The sequence below is a fragment of the Seriola lalandi genome, unplaced genomic scaffold (genome assembly GCF_002814215.2).
Source record: "Seriola lalandi dorsalis isolate HSWRI2012SDOR001 ecotype SW California unplaced genomic scaffold, Sedor1 jcf7180002054563, whole genome shotgun sequence".
NCBI classification, from domain to species: domain Eukaryota; kingdom Metazoa; phylum Chordata; class Actinopteri; order Carangiformes; family Carangidae; genus Seriola; species Seriola lalandi.
In genome coordinates, this window is record NW_019525116.1 from 2,297,658 (window position 1) to 2,317,312 (window position 19,655).

General features: G+C 45.7%; 1 protein-coding gene across 5 annotated transcripts in view; it reads left to right on the forward strand.

Moving 5' to 3' along the window:
• The window catches only part of LOC111662503 (RNA binding protein fox-1 homolog 2-like), a 45,910-nt gene that overhangs the window by 7,573 nt on the left and 18,682 nt on the right, over positions 1-19,655 (forward strand). For 4 of the 5 annotated variants that reach the window (XR_015437870.1, XR_015437871.1, XM_023416385.2 and 1 more), the window contains exons 2-6: positions 4,005-4,055; positions 16,622-16,825; positions 17,559-17,732; positions 18,200-18,253; positions 18,533-18,625. Coding sequence is in view for 3 of the 5 variants with exons in the window: in XM_023416385.2 (XP_023272153.1) it covers positions 4,005-4,055; positions 16,622-16,825; positions 17,559-17,732; positions 18,200-18,253; positions 18,533-18,625 (576 nt within the window). In the remaining 2 variants the exon portion in view is untranslated. Of the gene's footprint in view, positions 1-4,004; positions 4,056-7,308; positions 7,723-16,621; positions 16,826-17,558; positions 17,733-18,199; positions 18,254-18,532; positions 18,626-19,655 lie in introns of those variants that run through there. The other variant, XM_023416387.2, reaches the window with a different exon arrangement.

The window sequence follows — 19,655 nt, forward strand, 5'->3', positions numbered from 1 at the left end:
CGTGCATATCGACCATACCCGTCGCGTTTGTCATTTTCAGCTTCATCCTTTGGCTGTGATATACCTCTCCGAGTACAGCACGTTGACAAAGCACATCCATCACTTTCTGTCCTCTGCCCTCCAGCATGTTCTGTTAATTCCTTCTCCTTCAGTTTCTGCATTATACGGTGGAGCCGTTTGATCCTCTCGCAGTATGACCCATTCATATCCGTTTTTTTTTTTTTTTTCTTCCCCCTTCTCACTTGTGATTTGTTGACCTCATAGAGTTTTTGATTTGGATCTTTTATATTGAGCCCTTTTTTTTTTTTTTTTGCCAAGAAATATCTGTAGACAACTCCTGATGATGATCTTGAGCTGGTTTTAGTTTTACAATTGTTATGAGGCTGTTAAAGTAATTGGACTGTTGTTGAATCTGGGTCCTAGGTCATCGTCAGACCTTTGATACTAGTGAGCCAGAGAACTCCACAGTAAATGGTGGTTTTGTTCTTTTGCGTAATGATATATTGATGGTAGCAGGTGGGGTTTTTCTTACATTGGGTGATATGATTGGGACACTGGGACAGTCCACCTCCTTAGGCTGTTCTGTTAGGGACCACTGGATGCCTGCAGCAGCCCCCTTAATTACCCCGCTCCCCTCCTCCCTCTCGTCTCCCTCCCCTCTCACCATCTGTTGACCTCATGTCATTTTGCCTTCCTTCACCACTGCTGCTCCTTTTTGCTTTCCCCGGCTCCTTCCCATTTGCTCCAGCAACTCCCCAACTTCTTTCCCTCTCCTAAAATAGCAAGTCAGAGAGAGAGAGAGAGAAAATAAACAAGAGAGACGCCCTTTAGTTTTTGCCCTCCGCGGAGTCGGAGAGGGGGACAGAGAGGGAGAGAGTGTGTTTATGTGTGTGTGACTGGTTTTCTGTGCTTTTGCTGATCCCTGCCAGTGCAGTTCTGAAGCCCTCACAGTCAGCCAGCCGGCGCCTTCAAAGGCTCCTCCTCACTCACACACTGTATGGAATTAACTTAATGGAAACTTGCAGAAGTGCAGACCGAAAGCCTGGCTTTTAACCTGGACAGGCTTTTCACTTATTTATTTAAGGGAAAAAAAGGCAGAAATGCAAGTGCCTTTTGTATACTCGTCAAGACACACGGGGCATGTAATATACTTAAAAGCAGGGCCATATGGGACAGGGAGTGTGTGTGTGTGTGTGTGTGTGTGCGTGCGTGCGCGTGCTTGAGGGTGAGTGTGAGTAAACGAGTGTGTCTGAAAAACTAGGTATCAAGTTCAGACCCCCAATCCCTTCCCCCACCCCTTAAGAAAATATAAATCACATGGCATTCTTCACTTATGACTCATTGTCTCCATTTTGCAAACGTTTCACTGCTTTATATTTCTCTCCCTTTTCTTGGCGTTGGCCGCTTTATTCCCCACATTCCTCCTCCTCCTCCTCCTGTATGTGCGTGTGTCTGTCTGCCTTTATTTTCATCTCATTCTGTTATTTCTTTTCCTCTTTCTTTCTTTCTTTCTTTCTTTCTCTTCTGCCCTTCCCTCTTCCATCAAACCCGCTCCCTCCCTCCCTCCCTCTTCTCCTGCGGACAGATTGATTCCAGATGTTGTTAAACTCTACCCTCTCTCCCTCCTCCTGTTCTCAAACTCCTCCTCCTCCTTCTCTTTTCTTCTTTCCACTCTGTCCACCGTAGAACCAACACAGACTCTGTAATTTGACGGTTGGGGATAATTTTGGTTTAGATTTCACTTGCATTCCAGTTTTCCTCCCAGTTTTTCGTTGCCAGTGCGGTGCCTCCACCCTTTCTCTGACTGACTGTGAATGTGGTAGAATCGCACACTCTCGCTATTTTAATCACATGCGGTTGGAATTATTTTGTGGTAATAAAGCGAAGTTATCACGGTTCTTGTGCTGCTTTGGTGGCCCGTCACTCCCGGGTGGATGTAGCACAAACACTGAACAGGTACAAGCCCAAGTGTTTGCCGCTCTGAAAACCACAGCTCAGTCCTATTTGAAATGCAGCACGCCGTTGGTAACTCCCAACATGCATCTCTTTATTTTAAAATATGAAGAGTTTTTCTCATCCCCGTCGACATTGCCCAAGGCTTTGTTAGACTTGAGATTCTGCTCTGAACAGTGCCCTTATACTGCATTTCCATTTGCGCCGCGTTGAGCACCAGAAGCTTCTACACACAGTCAGTGTGTTGCTGAATATAAGCCAGTCCATTCCCCTGTAAATGTGGCGCACCAAGGAGAGTGTTCCCCCTGGGGACGAGGCACGAGGGGGAAATTGGTTCCAGATGAAACAGGAAGTAGAGAGTGGAGACAAAGAAAGGGTTGTTTCAGACAAGGGAAAGGGAGGACGGGCCCCGAGTGTGGACACAAAGACACACACACACACACACACACACACACACACACACACACACACACACACACACACAGAGTCAGAGTTTACTGCCTGAGCATCAAAAGAAAAACATTTCTTTCTCATTCTTACCTTTTCTTTACATCTGATCCTTTTTTTTTTTTTTTTTAAACCCCATAACTTCATTCCCCCTCGACTTCCCGCTAGTCCGCTCTGTCTAGACACTCCCTCCCCTTCTCATCCATACATCAGAACCACATCTGTTTTTGGGCTTAGCCTCCATGGATCCAAGCCCTGTGTCACTACGTTTAAGATAGCTCCTTGGGATTGGTTTTATTAGCGGTTTGTCTGTCTGTTTAGACAAACTCTGTGTCACTCAGCTGTTACCATCTCAAACTCTTGCCCTCAACTTGTCTGGGATGAATCCTATCAGGAAGTGATTCCCGCTGCAAGCAGCTCAAGGTCAGGGCCAGGAGGTTAACTCTGTTGACACTCTTGAGACGCCAAATCTGCCCTTCTCATCGCGGCGGCATTACACGGCCCACACTCAAGCTGTTTGCTGAATGGAGCAGCACATTCAGGCTGAGGGGCAGCAGCACACGGATGCACATGGAGCACATTGAAACCTTTTTTTTTTTTTGCTCCTAAATCCTGAAGATTAAATGCCATGAAAACATCAGCAGTTCTTAAATCCCCATCCCCCAACACATACACACACATCTTTCTTTCTTTCTTCTACCCCCTCAGACCTTCTCTGCTGCTCCCTCTCCTCCTCCTCCTCCCCTCCCCCCTTTCTCCCTTTCGCCCAGTGAGACTCACTAGGCGGTCATGTTTTCTCTGCGAGGCATGTCAGCAGGCTAGACGCTGCTGGTGTCATCTCTCTCACTGCTGTCAAAATATCATCGTTTGGCTAACTCTCCCCATTGTTCCAGTCAGTCCTCCTCTTGCTCCCTCCTTCCCTCTCTTTGTCTTTCTGCCCCCCCCCCCCCATTTGCCTCCTCTTCCTCCTCCTCACCTAGCTCTGCAGAAAACAATGGCTGCTCTTGCCGGGGCCAAAATGACACGGAGGTGAAAATAATAGTCACAGAGAAAAGAGAGGGGAGAGAGACAGAAATAATCTAATTAAAAGTAATTACAGAGCAATTAGCCACAACACTGGTTTCTGGGGCAGGGTCGAAGGGGGGGGGGGGGGGGGGGGGGGCGGCTCTGCTCGTGGATTTGGATTGGTTAGCTGGATATGAAAGCTTGGGAAGCTGCATTGATGGTCCATCAGTCGTGGCATCAACACAGACTGTCGACTGTTAACCCAATTTACTCCGCAGCCTTTCTGTTACAGGGAAGTGTCTCCTGTCCTTATTTGAACTTTGCTCTGTTGCTGATTGACCATTATTTTTTATTTTATTTTATTTTTATAATCCTCCGTGTTGAGAACCATCATCACTTTACTAATGTTTAGATGCATTTTAAAGGCTTTAAAATCATTTCATCAGTAGTGAAAATTTCCAGTTACACCAACTCAGTTTGAAACCTGATGGTGCTTTTCACCTGCAATGTAGAAGTTTTGGACTGTCGTGCTGCATCCACTCATTTTTCAAAAGCCCATGCACTTACTCCGCTCTCTTCCCTCCTGTTGTCTCTTGCAGAACAATGAGCCTTTAAACCCTGGTTTCCATGGATACCCAGCGCACAGTCAGGTAAGAGATTAGTGACTGCTTGAAAACCTGTGTAATAATAAATTAAAATATAATGTATTACAGAATCCTCGAATCACTGGAGATGGGTTTTCAGCCACTGATTACCTCTGAACCACAAGTCGAAGGCCGTTAAGTCCATTTGATAAAATGCCGCTTGTCCACTGAAACAAGAACGCCACTTCTATAATGCGCATTTTTAGAAACCAACTCTTAATTCTTCTCGGCCAGGTGAGCCCAGTGTTGTCACCCGGCAGGATGGGCTCTGATGTACTACGCCATCCTTATCGAGACAATTACGCAGTTGGTCTGCTGCTGCCTGTGGCAGCTTATAAATGATGGCTATTAGAAGAATTGATGAAAGAGGAACTGGTGGTGACTGAGCTGCTCTTTCACAGGCTGGACCCAGAGAAAGCGGAGAGAAATTATGCTACCACCTTCTTTAAACTGAGATCTGAACGCTCCACACGCTGCACTGTTTCACAATACCGTTCCTATCCTCTCACACTTTCTCTCTCTTTATGTCTCCCTCTGTCTCTTTCTCATTCTAAGTGTCTCTCCATGCATATTGCTCTCAGTAATGAGTACCGTATGTGTGCAGCGCAGCGGCAGGGAAGCCGACTATTTTCTTATCTACCTCCGAGCAGCAGAGCACATTGAGCGGCTCAAACCAGCTCAGTGCTCATGTGTGGACGTGTGTGTGTGTGTGTGCATGAGCCCATTTGAGTGTGTTTAGGAGAAAGGGCTCTGTATCTGAGAGCGTGCACCACTCTCATATATGTGTGTGTGTGTGTGTGTGTGCGCGCGTCTCCAGTCTGTATTTGGGATGTGCAGCTCTCTGGCAGTGCCACAGGAGGGGAGTGTTGTTCTGTGAGTCTGCTTGCCCCCAGCCTCCCTCCCCACATCACAACATGGGAGATTCTCATAGGCCTCACCCCCTCTCATGTATCCCCCCACCCCGCTTGACTCTCCACTTCTGCTCTATCCTCGGTATCTCCTTTCTTGGGAATATAGCTCTCCATGACTGTGAGAGAGAGAGAGAGAGGCCCACACTCTCACAATTTGGTTTTGAGGTTTAAAGTGAATTTTCCTTAGATTTCAATTTCTCTTTCCCTTGTGTCTCTTATTCGGTTATTTCTGTTTGTGTGTTGACCAGACAACAGAAACTAAAAATGGTACGAGATATTAAAGGCAGGAGAGGAATGAGAGGGAAAAGCGGAGAAGTGGAGCAGAGGTGAAACAGAAATGGAAGAAAGTCATTTAAGATGTTTTGCCTGCAGGGCACAAAATCATACAATAGTCAGCCGCTCAGTTAGAGGAGACTTATATTCCTGTCTCGGCCCTCGCCTGCCTGGGTTTATCTGCTTGTAAGACAAACACCTGGGTAGAGAACACCCCCCCCCCTCCACCCCCCGTCGTCATCTGTTAAATTCAGAGCCAACGCACACTGCTGCATTTGTTTTATAAATGATTTAAAAGTCGTCTGTGCTAATGTATTCTGCCCTTGAGCGCACATATGAGGAGTCTCCAGCACACTAGCTGCTGGTTATCATGCAAATGGAGCTAGCCAAGCCTAGCTTAGCCGCATTGGCTTGTTTCATCGCTGCAGTACATTTGTCTTGGTAATGCCCCTGTCTTACGTTATGTATGCATGTTTGAACTGCCTGTAGTTCTGCTTGTGTCAATACGAGTGTGTTAAACGATGACAGGCTCCTGTGGGTTCCCTGCTGCTGCGCACTGTTAAAGGTAAATGTGTGTGTGTGTGTGTGTGGCCATTCTGACTTGTGGGGTCAGTTTCCTGCTGTTTAGGTCACAGTAATGATCAGGGCTAACAACACACAGACACACAAACGCACATGCAAACAAGCCTCAGAGACTGCACACATAAGCATTTTTCTACCATTTAGCAGTAACAATATGTAATCAGGTCATAACCTTCTCACAGGAAAGTGCAGTTCTCCTGAAAATGTTGTTGATTATCGCTATGGAACAGTTAATCTTGAGCTATTGATTATGTGTTGATGGTGTGTTTGATGGAGCAGGCCTCTGCGTGCATTAGCCAGCGAGTGTGCGACGATATGGCCTTTTGTTTTTTTAGCCCATGTGTGTCGGCCAAGGTGCAGCAGCAGCAGCGTGAATATGATCACAGCGCATCTGTGTGTACATTATGTGCATGTGTTTGTGCATGCCGGCGTGTGTTTATCTCTGTGTTCAGTCTGTGTGCTTAATCCTCAGATCATCCCCTATTCATCCCCTCATCCTCCTCACTTACAGCCCTAATCCTGTCATCCCTCGCTCTTCTTTTCACCCAGCCCTTTATCCATTTATCGGCCTATCCCGTTATCTCTCGCCCGCATCCACTGCCCTTCTGCCCCGCACTCTGGCCCGGCTCCCTTCCTTTGCCCCCTTCTCCCCCCACCACCACCACCACCAACTCCAATCACTTATGTGGCCCTCCCTCCATCCCTCCATCCCTCTGGACCCAATTCTAGCCAGACTCAGCAGATGTCTGAAAGCTTGGCATCAGGGCTTTTTTTCCGCAGAGTTCAGTCCCTCCCATATGAAAATGCAGTGCAAGGAACTGCACTCTCATCTCTGCAAATTAAGCGCCTCCTAACAATACAGTGGTTGGGAAGTGAGGGAACTGAGCCCGAGCCAGAAGGAAAAGGCGCAATGCAGCGCGGTACAGATTCATGTTCGGGTTGAGGTTTAGATACTGGAATCGGGGGGCCGGCGCTCCCTCAGTTTTTTGCGGAGACTTCCATCTGTGTGATGAAGGCAGCTGCAGCAGAGAGATGTTGATCTAGGAGCCTACCCACGCAGCTAGCTACCTAGCCGTCTACCGACTGGCCTACCTACCACTGTTTTTTGGAGCTGACAGGCTGCCACGCAATAAATAAATCATCAAAAAAAAAAAAAAAAGAAGCTGCAATGCAGTGGGGGTCGCGTTCGTGTTCTGTACTTTGAGGCAGTCAGTGCGTGGATAGAAGACAGCATCTTCTTCCTTCCTGTTCCTTTTCTCTCTCCAGGGGTTTGAGGAGACAGCAACAGCAGCTTTTCTGACTCCATCCAGACACACAGTTTAGATGGCTACATGGAAGGATGGATGCTTTGATGAATAGGAGGGACTGAGGCTGAGAGGGAGGGAAAGTTTTAAAAGAGGGGCGGGAACAAGAGGAAGCAGGGGGAGCAGCAGAACGTGTAACGCGAGTGTGTGAATGACAGACGCAGAGCAAAGAGAAGAGAAGAGAGAGAGAGAGAGAGAGGAGGAGAGAAGAGACTCAGGCTGTCAGGAGGAGAGAGAGACAGAAAGGCCCGGGGGGATCAGAGCAGCAGGGCCGGGGAGACGAAGAAAAGAGAAGCAGAGGAGTGACAGGCAGACGAGGCTTGCGTGCTGGAGAAGTGGAAGAACAGACACCGGCGAAGAGAAGGAGGAGGAAGAGGGAGTGAACGAGGGAGAATTTGAATGTGTGAGACAGACGTGGACTGTAGCCATCGTCAGCTCATGGTCCTAGAGCACAGGCAGAGGAGAGGAGGAACAGGAGGAGAAATAGAAGTAGAGACCCAGAGAGAAGGGGAGCAGAGAAGGGACGAGAAAGTGGAGAGCTGGTCAGCAGTTGTTCCCTTAGATCAGACAATGATGGGGCTTTACTACCAAGCAATGCTGCCGGTAAGTTCACTTCTTGAGCAGAGCCTCTCTCTGTCAACTACTTTGTGCACATGCTGAGAACAGCAGGATCAGAACTAGAAAAAGAAGACACTGGTAATGATTTTTGTTTTTGTTTGTCATAAGTTTGGCTCGATGAAAACAAGTAATTGGTACGCTGTTTATGGTATGGCCTGTTTTGGTTTTGCTGTGTTTTGGCCCAGGTGAGGCCTTTTTCAGATAGTTGGCAGAGCATCAGACTAACAGCAGGGCTTGTCCCTGCAGCTCTGCTCCTTCACTTTTTTAACTCTTTGTGTGCAAGTATTTTTGATTCTTTTGCTTGAAAATTCATGGCTAACGGCGTCTTACCGCTCTGTAAATACGCCACACTTCTTTTCCTCATGTCATTGCAGTGGAGACGATATATACAGAGACACATGCTCGTGCAAGGATCCTAGAGTGTCAACATTGTTATGTTAGAATAGTTACTTAAAACACATAATGTAGTTGATGATGTATGCTAGGCTGCTCTTAGCATATGGTGGGCGTGTCTGTGCTACTTTAGCTGAGAGACAGCCTGAGGATGAGAGCTGTTCTCTGGCTCTGTTCTAGCATGTCCTGCTCTCTGGTCTTGGGTTCCTCTGGGCCTTAGGGGGGGTTGTCGGGATAGTGGGGGAGGTGGCAGTGAGGTACACTCATGTAGACATGTGGTATAGCAGCCGCTGCTTAGACTGCCTGCGTTGACAAGCATGTACAGTGGGTATTGCATGCTTTCGCCATGCTGACTGCACACAGCATCATGTTATATTTCATATGTATGTACGTACGTGTGTGTGTGTGTGTGTTGTGTCATGTCATGTCTTGTGCACAGAGGGCGGAGGCTGAGATTTTGTCAAGCGATTCAACATTGTCATCCAAGCTGTCCATGCAGTTTAAACTTCATCTGTCCCTGGATTGAGGGAGACAGGTGCCAAGGCACAGTTGTTTCTATATACACACACACACACACACATAAACACACAGCAGTTGTTGTTGTTGTTAGAAGTACTGTACAACCCCCTTCATCCCCCAAGGCACAACAAACCCAAACACATAAAGACACATAGACACTATAAATGAATACAAACACACTTTTCTTTGGTTACACACACACACACACACTACCTGCATTTGACACACCCACAAGACACCACCATTTGTATACATCTCAAAGAGGTGTGAGCATTTCCAGTAACAGTAGTGTCTGCAGTGTTTACTGTGAGGACTCATTAAGGTGTAACTTTGTAGAATATTTTTTCTTTATTTGGTCAATGTCTGAAAAGTTACAGCGACCTGCTGCCTCTCCTTCAGCATGTTGAAGTCACTTTGAAATTGAGAAGAGACGTCATGGTTGAGAGGCTACAGATCAAAACTACTGTAAGGTTATACTAATCGTATAATGATTCTGTGGTAACCCTATAGTTACTGTACAAATGCCCAGTCACTGATTCAGAGCCATTCAGAGCAAGGGTCTCTTCCCTCCTGACCAGACGTCTCTCTCTCTCTCCTACATGAGCTTTCCCTTTCTCCATTTTATCCCTCCTTCATGTGTTGCCCCCCCCCCTCTGTTTTCCTCCCCCCGCAGGCTACAGCAGCTGTAAGCTAAACACATTATTCCTCTTCAAAGAGAACGACGGCGAATGGAGGGTGGCGGTAGTAACTAGAAGGGTGTGAGGGCAGGGGGGCGGGGGTTTAGTTCCATGTGGGAATGCACTTTAAAGGTGACCCACCTCCACTCACTCTGTCCTCTGTAAAAATGTATGGGGCTGCTCTCTATTTTGGGTAACACATCTCCATAGCATACGCTGTGGATGAGAGTAAATGCTTGGTGTAAATGCAGGTCTCGCTTCATGGCACCATTTATGTTACCACAACATTTTACAGCCTTCTGTGCTGACACTGCAGCGCGTAGATATAGAAACGCATATACCTCATTGACCGCCGCTGCTTTGTGTTGCTGCTATGCGTCTGTGTGTCCACCATATTGGAAGTGGTTAAGATCCAAGGAGAGAGATGCAGACTTCACTGCAAGATCGACTGTAACACGCTTAATTATGAACTCATTTTCATGAACTTCGGTTTGTGAGAAACGTGAGAAATTGAACATGATATTTGTTACTTGATCTAATAAGCTATAATATAATAAAATATTTTGATTTACTTATAATCTAGCTGATTAGATCCGCCCCCAGTAACTGAATTTAATTCCAACTGGTAACCAGTGCCATGTTTAATTTCTCACGTTTCATACGGTGGATCTTGGCCACTCCTGCAGATGTAAATCACTGCACACGGTGTACACACATGTTTCTATATCTATGCTACAGACAGGTAAATCTGTCAGACTGGCTAAAAGCTAAGTGCAACACTAGCTGGGCGATGTCTTGTCCAGGACGACTTAAGTTACCCTACCTTGAAATTAGGGCTGGGTTATACAGCAAGTTAATTCCATTCATTTGAAATGTGAAAAGTTATTACAAGATTCACAGAAAGTTATTTTTAGTCAAAATGCAACGTAGCAGTGTGAGTGTGTACATCCTACTTTGTTCAGTCTGTCCCTACCTGCCAGGTAGCCAATGCTAGTCAACTGTCACCACACACAGCAGGAGTAGCTGAATTATTTAGCAGATATTTTCTCTGCTGAACCTAATTATTAAACTGGATGTCTGAGCTCGGCTTAGTTGAAGCACCTTGTACTGACCTCCTGTAGCCGTATGGGATGATCTGTGGTTTTAAAACTTAAGTACAGATGACAGCCTTACCAGTGGTGGAGGTCTTTAATTATTCTTTGCATAACTATTTTGCACATGTAGGAATAAAAAGTATGTGTATGTTTCAGTCAGGTGTCAGTCTCTCTGTATTTTGCAGGAAAAAAATATTGTTTAACGTTGCGAATCATCACTCAACTTCAAGATTCAAGATTTTATTTTGTGGCCATGTTCTCCGGTCTGACTTGAAATTCCATCTTGATATTATTCAGAGCAACAAATGAGCTCAGTCAGCCATTTACTTGGCAACACCTCTGGCGAAAATATCAAATATGCTCATACCAAGCTTTCATATGATTGAGATCTTCCGGAGTGGGCAGGATGCTTTCACAGTGGGGGCGTGGCGAGGGGTGTACATGGCTCCGTAATGGGCCGGCTGACATGCCGATTCTTAGAAAACACGGCGAGCTTTTCTGCAGCAGGTTCAGTTCAACAAAGATATGTCAGTTTAACTGGTTGTCTGAAAATGTGTGTGCACATTCACCGTCTGTGTGTGCTTGTAGATGTCCAGAGGTGGTGCATCATCCCTCTGACCTACCTACTCGGTGCTTAAGCCCGCGAGGAAAGGTGTCAAGCCGAGCTGCTGTTACACTGAGTGGCAGCTGAGTATTTAGGCTGTCTAACTTCCTCCACCCATGTTATCCTCATAAGACTGCTTGGTTAGCCGCCGTACAACGACAGGCCTTCAAGGAATTTGCAAAGGATCCACACCCAGGTTTGTTGCCCTCGGGGTTCTGTGTGCGAGTCTGTTTGTGAGAGTGTCGCTGCACACGTATGATACATGGACAGAAAAAGTGCAGCTGCACTCTCATAGCAAACTGACTGATAACCTATGTGTGCTTTGCATGAACTTTTTACCTGGTAACTGGTAACATCTTTATCTTAATTCTTTATAGTTATCCTAGTGGATTATGGGTATTTCTTTGTGTGCTGCAGCTCTCGCATTAGAAAGTGACAGATTATACTGACTTCCCATCTTACAAAAACACAACCACAACACCTGTTTCCACAGATAAACCCCAGTATTGGTTGAGCTGGAGTATTGGTGGCCTAATGCACTGTCTGACACCACTCTACCTCAGGGTTAGCTGTTCTCCCACTGCCCATGTAGCCATGACGATATTGTCTTAATAACACTAATGCTGCTCTAACTGCCGTCACCTGAGGCTGTATGCAGTGGGTCGAGGTGTGAAACCACTCCGCATGTTACTTCACACCAGAGCGCACATATACGTACACACAGAAAGGTGCATTGGAAGCGATGCCGTGCACAGATGTGGTGCAGTAGAGCTCTAAATGTATGCGGTATCTGCCGGGTTACCTAGTCCTGCATGATAAACAGCGCCGTAGCACTGCCTGTGCACACACTGTATCACAGCTTAGACTGCAGCAGCGAGTCACTGCTGCTGGGTTTTTGAATTTAGACTTCTGCAAACGTAACGACAGCAGTGTGCAAATTCCCCGACTTGCTGCATCTGCTCAGAATTAGTCATGCTTTTAGCAAGTTGCAGATTCTCCTTGATCATAAAGTTCTGGTGTTTTTGGATTCTGGGTGGTTTTTGGGTGAAAAGCTCACTCTACTAAAGCATCCTCTGTAAATCAGTCTGGATCAAAGGTCCCTTAAATGTCAGTCAGTGATAAGATGAGAGCGATAGGGACACAAAAATCCGGATCATAGAAATAACAACTGTGATTTGGAAGATAGTGAGGTAATACAGAGGTAGTCATACCCCAGACATTTGAAAGATGCCCGTGGACAAAGACGGGCTGTGAACTAGACGGAGTAGTAAGACATCTCAACATGTTTTAGCTGAGGGTTGTTGTCTTTACCTGCACTATTGCTTCTCTAACAGCTTTTCATAAGCTCCTCTGCCCTGGAGCTCAGCCTGAAATATATTAGTCGGGGACTGAATAAAGCCTCATTATGAAGGAAACAATATTTTGTTCTAATCGAAATGAATTTAATTTCTGTTAGTTCTTCCTTTTTAGTTTGATTTTCATTTAGATAAACTTTTGAAAGTTTGTTTTTGGATCACTTTTAATTTAAATCAGCCTAAATTAATTTTAGCCTGCTTCACTTGTCATCTACTATAACAACTAATGATTGTTTTCATTATTGATTAATCAGCTGGTTATTTTCTCAAGTAATTGTTTTTTTCTGGAAAGTGTAAGCGCTGTAATCTCTCACAGCTCCAGGTCTTTTTCTGTCACACCAACTGCCCCGAACCTGATTATATTCAGGTCACTTTCACTCATCGCAAAGAAAAGCATCAAATCCTCACATTTTAGAGGCTTGAACCAAATATTTGGCACTTGACTATAACGATCATAGAAATAGTTGCAGATCATTTTTCTGTCGATCGACTAACCAATTCAATACTTGGGACACACAGTCCCTAGAAAGTCTGATCTGTTTTCACCCTCCCTCTGCCCTGTCACTCTGCGCAGGCCACTGTCTAGTAGAAATGATTTTCAGGCGTAAGAGTGGCGCTTTTCTTTTGTTATTTTTTTCTTATTGCACATGCAAGCCATGCTCCCAACCAATACTGCTTGTGTTTAACGATTCATCGTTTGATTTTGTCAAAAATCTGAACGTTACAGAGTGTTTTTGTTTTTTGGCCATGTTGCCTGAGGTGAGTCTGAGTGTTAGAGAAAATGCTGTCAGTGTGATTACGATAATGATGTTGATGGTGAAGATGATCAGAAGTGTCAAAAACAGACAAGCTGCATGTCACAGATCTCAGTGCAGCCTCAGAGCTGCTGACACTGACAGGCAGTGTCATGTTTGCCTGCAGTTTACTGGGGGAACTGGTTTCTATGTTTGAGCCACGAGCTTCTCACTACGTCAAATACATTAAGAACATCAACTAAAAAATTTTCCGTTTGGTCCTTTTTTCCTGCCAGATAAACATCACTGTGTCCTCTGGGTCTGTTCCAGTCACCTATAGATTTACCTTTAAGGGGGCGACCTTTGTGTAATCTGATTGGCCCACAGTGAGGAAGGAGAGGCAGCAGCTTCTGCTTAGAGGCAGCCGTATAAGGAGATGGGCTGTGGCCTGTGCTGTGATGGACATCACTGTGCAGTAGAAGCTTTGACTTAGACTTGAGGGGCGGGTGTTGTGGTTTAAAAAGACAAAAAAAAAAAAAAAAATCTCCCTCTGGCTTTTATCAAGCGTGGCAAGCAAGAGGGAAGGGGGGGAAAAAGGAGGAGGAGGAAGAGGGGGGCATGAACGGAGAACATACTTACTTCTCCAACCACAGGAAAAAGAAAAGAGTCGGATTGCACAGGGGGAAGAAGCTGAAAAGAGTATTTCTATTCTCAGTCAGGCTTCTTTACAGATGGTTCCAATATACAAACCCGTCGTGAATTTGCACGACTGATGAGTTACAGTGGCATCACCACTCGGCCGCTCGTTCTGTGTTTCTGTGGCTGGCGTGTGCTTTACTCTGGTGGTTGGTTAGAGGCTGAAGTCAGCAGACAGACACAGGCGCACGCTTGAAAGGTTTGCCGTGAAAAAAGGCCTCCCCACCCCACCCCACCCCCCTCAACCCTCTCCGTGTGTGGAAAAACATATGGTGTCTCAGGTAACACAACTGCCTTGTGTGTGGTTGTGTGTGGTTGTGTGTGGTTGTGTGTGGTTGTGTGTGGTTGTGTGTGGTTGTGTGTGTGTGTGTGTGTGTGTGTGTGTGTGTGTGTGTGTGTGTGTGTGCTTGAGGTGAGAGTGAAACAGCATGGATGAATAGGTCCTACTCCAGATGGTCCTTTTTTAGTTGAAACATCAGATTTCTGATTTTAAAAAGGAAAATAAGAACATCTCGGTTGATATTTGATGGAGTGTTTTCAGCTCTGCTCAGGTCGCTGTTGGCGCCTTCTTAATTCAAAGTCTGCTTTAATACTATCTCACAATGTCAAAATACAGTCTGGAAAGTTTGTGTTGAGACCAGGCATAACAAAAAAAAAAAAAAGCGCATATCTTTATTTCCCATAATCCCCTTCCCCCTCTCTCTCGTTAAGGCCCCCCCCTTTTCTTTTTTCCATTATTTCTTTTTTCCTTTCCCCCCCTCTCCTTCGACTATATGATACTGCCATGTAGGGCAGTGCTGCTCCCTAGCCAGCGGGTCAGGAATGCCTGTGTGGACTCTTCTGATCTTAACCCACTGACGGCTTTCATCCTCTGCTCTGTTTATTAGTCCCATCAGTTCACATCATGTGAGATCATTGTGCAATGACACCCGGCGCAGCTGGTTCAGGCTTGGCATTGATTTATTCAGCCAGAAACACGGTGATTATAATAAACAAAGTTGTAGCTGTGCTTTTAAACACCATGACGCTGCTTCTCTGGTGCCCTAAAGCAGTGTCCGGAAAAAAAAATACTAGATAATCGGTGTTCATATAATCTAGCATCTCTGTTAATGAAATATCTCAGCCAATCTCTGCCTGACTCTCCTCCACTCTCTCATTCAGTGGGATTTGAAATGTAAATGGCCACTCCTGTTAAAACATGATTAGCTCTAATTCCCTCTAATCATAAGCTTTAATTTTCCTGTTCTGGTGTCACTCTTCTTTCTTTAACTCTCTCTCTTCGTTCTCTGCGTCCAGGATTTTTGATGTATGTGTGTGTGTGTGTGTGTGTGTGTGAGAGTGTGTGTGTGTGACTCAGCTGTGCGCTGGGATATGACTACAGGACACACCCTTTAGTGGCTGAGTACAGGCTACTACATGTTTACGAGCTTGCGTGCCCTAACAAGCATACTCAGGCTTTGATTTAACCCACCCGACTGTAGACTGAGGCCTAACCTGTGAATTTTAATGGCTCATTATCTCTCTTGAACAGGGTTCTGACAGTTCCTCCTTTATCATTAGGTGACAGAGACTGTAGCGGACGCAAAACACAATCAGTTTTTACACATTCTTTCCTTAGCACACATTCAGCCTTACCACAGTGAGACTGGCAGTGGATGAGTTTTCCAGATTTTTCCGTGCAGCCTACTTTCTCTGATGCCTCCTCTATCTGTTCGGCCCAGACCCCAGAAACTGTCCGTCTCGCAGATGGGCCTTTTAGCATCAGCTGGCTGTTTGCAGCCAGCGAGGCAGTCGCTGCAGAAAGAAGAGTGAGCGGTCCGGCTATAGGATTAGAGAAGGAGAGAGGGAGAGAGCTCTTTTGCTTTGCGGCATCTTAGTTACACTGTCTAATTAAAAAGGCTGTCTAGAGACCGAGCGTCTCTAGGCGTCACCCGGCCCAGATCCTGCCCGTGGCACAGACCAGACCAGTGGTTAATGGTGTTGGATGCTGTGTGTCATTCCTGCCTGGCCTGGTGAGGAAGAAGCAGCGGCCCTGACCCCAAACCCACTGGTCTTTTTTCTTTTTCCATTTTCTTTTCTGTACCCGTTCATTGCCTCTTCCTTTCTCTCACTCTGTGTCTTGGCTGTAAGGGGATTTTGTCAAACTTATTCCAAGATGCCCTTGACTGTGTGAAATGATTAAAGAGAGCAATACTGCAGAGTCACCTCACGCACACACAAACACATGCAAGATAAGGTGTATGTGTTGGAGCAGCAGCAGCTATAAAGAATCAGTAGATGATCCTGCTGCTGATACAGTTGTAACAGTGCAGAGAAATTAAAAGGACCCGAGGCAAGTCCCAGCTGATGCACAGTAAATCTGAATTATAGATGGCCTGTAAAAGAAAGAAATAGAAATAAATGAACCAGTATTCACCCAATGCAACAGTGGCTGTAAAGATGTCACGGCTCACGTGTTTCAGTTAGTATTTATCTCTCCGCATGTCCATCCATCCATCCCATAAGCATCTCTGTATCTCAAACCGTGTATCGAATTTTCTGACTCTTAATAATAGATGTGTTTTCTGTAAATATTTCATGGTCGGCTGACTGAAAACACATGCCTGTCAGAGATATGGAGGTAGAGGGAGGGGGGAGAGGATAGCATGCAGAGGAAGTAGAGAGAGAGAGAGTGAAATTTAATGGGCAGGATTTTAACCCCCTCACTCTGCCTTCATCAGGACGCTGCAGCCACTGTAACAGGCCTGCTGAGCATATATGTTAAGTCATCTCCCTCTCTTCTCTCCTCCCCCTCCCCTCCCCGTTCCCGCAGGGCTCTCAGGATTCGACAGGAGGACAGGAGGGATTGGTGGCCCCACCCTTTTCGGCGTTCCCCCCTCCACCCCCACCTCAAAACGGGCTCCCTGGGACGGAGTTCGGCCCTGGGGCCATGTTTGGTGCTGGGGGCCAAGGAGCAGCAGAGGTAGTGGCTGGTGCTAATGGAGCCACCGCCGCTGTCACCAACAACAACAATAACGTAAGTCCTGTGTGTTCATAAAGCCTCTACTAGTAGTTTATTGACCTGTAGAGTGCATGAGTCATTTCCATGATAATTATAGACGTACAGTATCTGTGGAGAAAGAAACCCACTCCTGTTTTTCTCATTTTTGAGAACTTGTGAAGGGACTGCAGCGATTTTATTATTTTTCTCACATAAAATTTCAAATGTAGGGCTACACTATTGAAAACAGCCGTAACACATAAACCACTTTGGTCCAGACTGAAATATCTCAGCATCTACTGGATGGATTGGCACAAAACCTTGTGCAGACATTCATGGTCCCGGAGGATGAATCCTAAAGACTGCGGTGATCCAAAGTTGCATGCTAACACATTCAAATGAGATGGTGTGAACATGGTAAAACGAGATATTTGCTAAACATCAACATAGCGTTGATGTGTGCTAACATTAGCACATAGTTCAAAGCAGCATTGTACCCATGAGTGAATCCTCACAGAGGCACGACCGCAGAGCCTGAGTGTTGTTATGTGACATAAATACAGTAATCACATTAAATTTAAGATGCAGCTGAGATTATAATGTTTATTTCTAATGCATGATGATGATGACAATTCTGCCTGTTTCCAGTGAGTTACACCCAAAATAAGAGAAGCAGCAGAACTGTCACTGCGCTAAGATAACGATCACGAGCCGTTTCTGCTTCTCTCAACCTTCCATGATGTTTTCTTCCTCGCTCTCTCCCCCGCAGGGAAAGGCAGATGAGACATCCCAGGGTGAGGCGGGTGTACAGTGTGGCACGGGAGGTACAGGTGCAGGAGGCTCCGCAGGAGACTCCAACGAGGCCAAAGGGACCCCCAAACGCCTCCACGTCTCAAACATCCCCTTCCGCTTCCGGGACCCAGATCTCAGACAGATGTTTGGGGTAAGAAGCTGGGAATGTTGTGGGGCCTCATTTATAACAAGATCAATAAATCAGTCTAGACACCCTGGGTCTTTGCCTCACTAGGGGTGGGGGTGTCTTCGAGTAACACAAAGGAAAGACACTCGTGGGTGTTCTCTCGGTGCTCGAGAGGGGCAGTTGGCTTCTATGTGTGTCAGTGTGTTAGTATGAGTGACGAAGCGAGAGGGAAAAAGGGTACGGAGTTGAGTTCAAGGCAGAGGGATGGACAGAAACACTGAACTGCGGGAAGTCGTCTTTTGTATAACAGTGACCCCTAGTGTAAAGTAGCTGTAACTCCCACAGTGTCACACAAGCTTCTGACTTTGCAGTAAAGCTGCTCTCAAAAGACTGAGATCTAAACCAATCCAGAGACAGCTTTAAAGATGTAAATGATTTGCTTCCTTTTGATTCTGTTTTTGCTCATTTTCTCTTCTCAAATTTATTTGCAGCAATTTGGGAAGATTCTGGATGTAGAGATTATTTTCAATGAGAGGGGCTCAAAGGTAAGAGCACAGACGCCATTTAAATTTTCTGAAACAGCACCACAATTCTCCCCTGAATGTTGACGGGGTATTCCCACCATGCATGGCTATGACATGTCATCAGCACGCCACGTTGGAGATCATTGTTATCAAACTTTAGTTATGTATTAAAAGAGGTCAGACTGCGGCCGCCGAGCTCCAAGGTTTCACAGATTCTCATCTCTCCCTTTTTTTTCCCACAATAATGATGTGTGCCTCTCACTCACCGCCAACCTATTTAACCTCTGCCGTGTACCACAGGGTTTTGGCTTTGTGACATTTGAGAACAGCGCAGATGCAGAGAAAGCCAGGGAAAAGCTCCACGGCACACTGGTGGAAGGTCGAAAGATTGAGGTAATTTTCCCTTCTCTCTCTCTTTCTTTCTCTCTCTCTCTCTCTCTCTTCTCTTCTCTTCTGTCTTCTGTCTGTACTCCCATCGTAATTCTGCTTGATCACTGACTGCTAGCTAGCTCCCATCCTCCCTTTAGTGATATGCTCTGATGCAGCCCACTGGTGTCCCACTCCCTGGTCCTCTGTGATGTTTTTCATTTTTTAAATTTAAAAACACTTGTTTCCTCCTTTTTTCTTTTTGTTTTGTTTTGTTGGTTTTGTGGTGGGAATGATTGGGGGGTGCAAGAACACTACATAAGGCATGCTGGGTACTTTTCCTCTGCAGCATTTATTTTTTTCACATTAAGCTGTTGCCTCTTCACCTTTTTTTTTTGTTTTTTGTTTTGTTTTTTTTCCACTGATGCGCAACTTGTAGCCACACTGATGTTCCAACTTTTTTCTGCAACAATTGGAATGATGTTTGTGTAGTTGGCACCGGAGGGCACGAGAGGAACGCAGTGAAAGGATGATGCATGGCAGATTGCCGTCAGATGCTCTTATTTTCCTCCCTAGTGTAGAAATCCTTCTGTGTTCCCCTCTCCCGGTGTTGTGGCTAAGTGGTTGTGACAAGCTTATGGCTCCTGGTGCAACAGCAGCATGCTGGGAATCACAGCAACACTGACGCATGTTCACTTTATGGAAGTCTGGATTCTTACCAAAGATCACTTGAGATTTTATGTATGTAAAGTCTATGTGTGTTGAAGTTATTTATTTTCAGTTGAATTGAATATTATTTTTTATTTGTAAACACAAGCATGTGCTGAGTTTTTTTGAAAGCAGTTTTTTCTTCTTTAATTTAATTGGGGTTTCAATCAGCCAGTTGTCCATGTTGGATCTCTTGACCCAAGCCAAGATTTCTGCATGGGCTTACTGTGGTGATTTCCTTGGTGTGTGTGTGAGTGTGTGAGTGTGTGTGGGTGTGTGCGAGTCAATTCTTGCATGATGGATGAGGCTGGCTGGACCCTTTTTTTTTTTTTTTTTTTAGTTTTGTAAT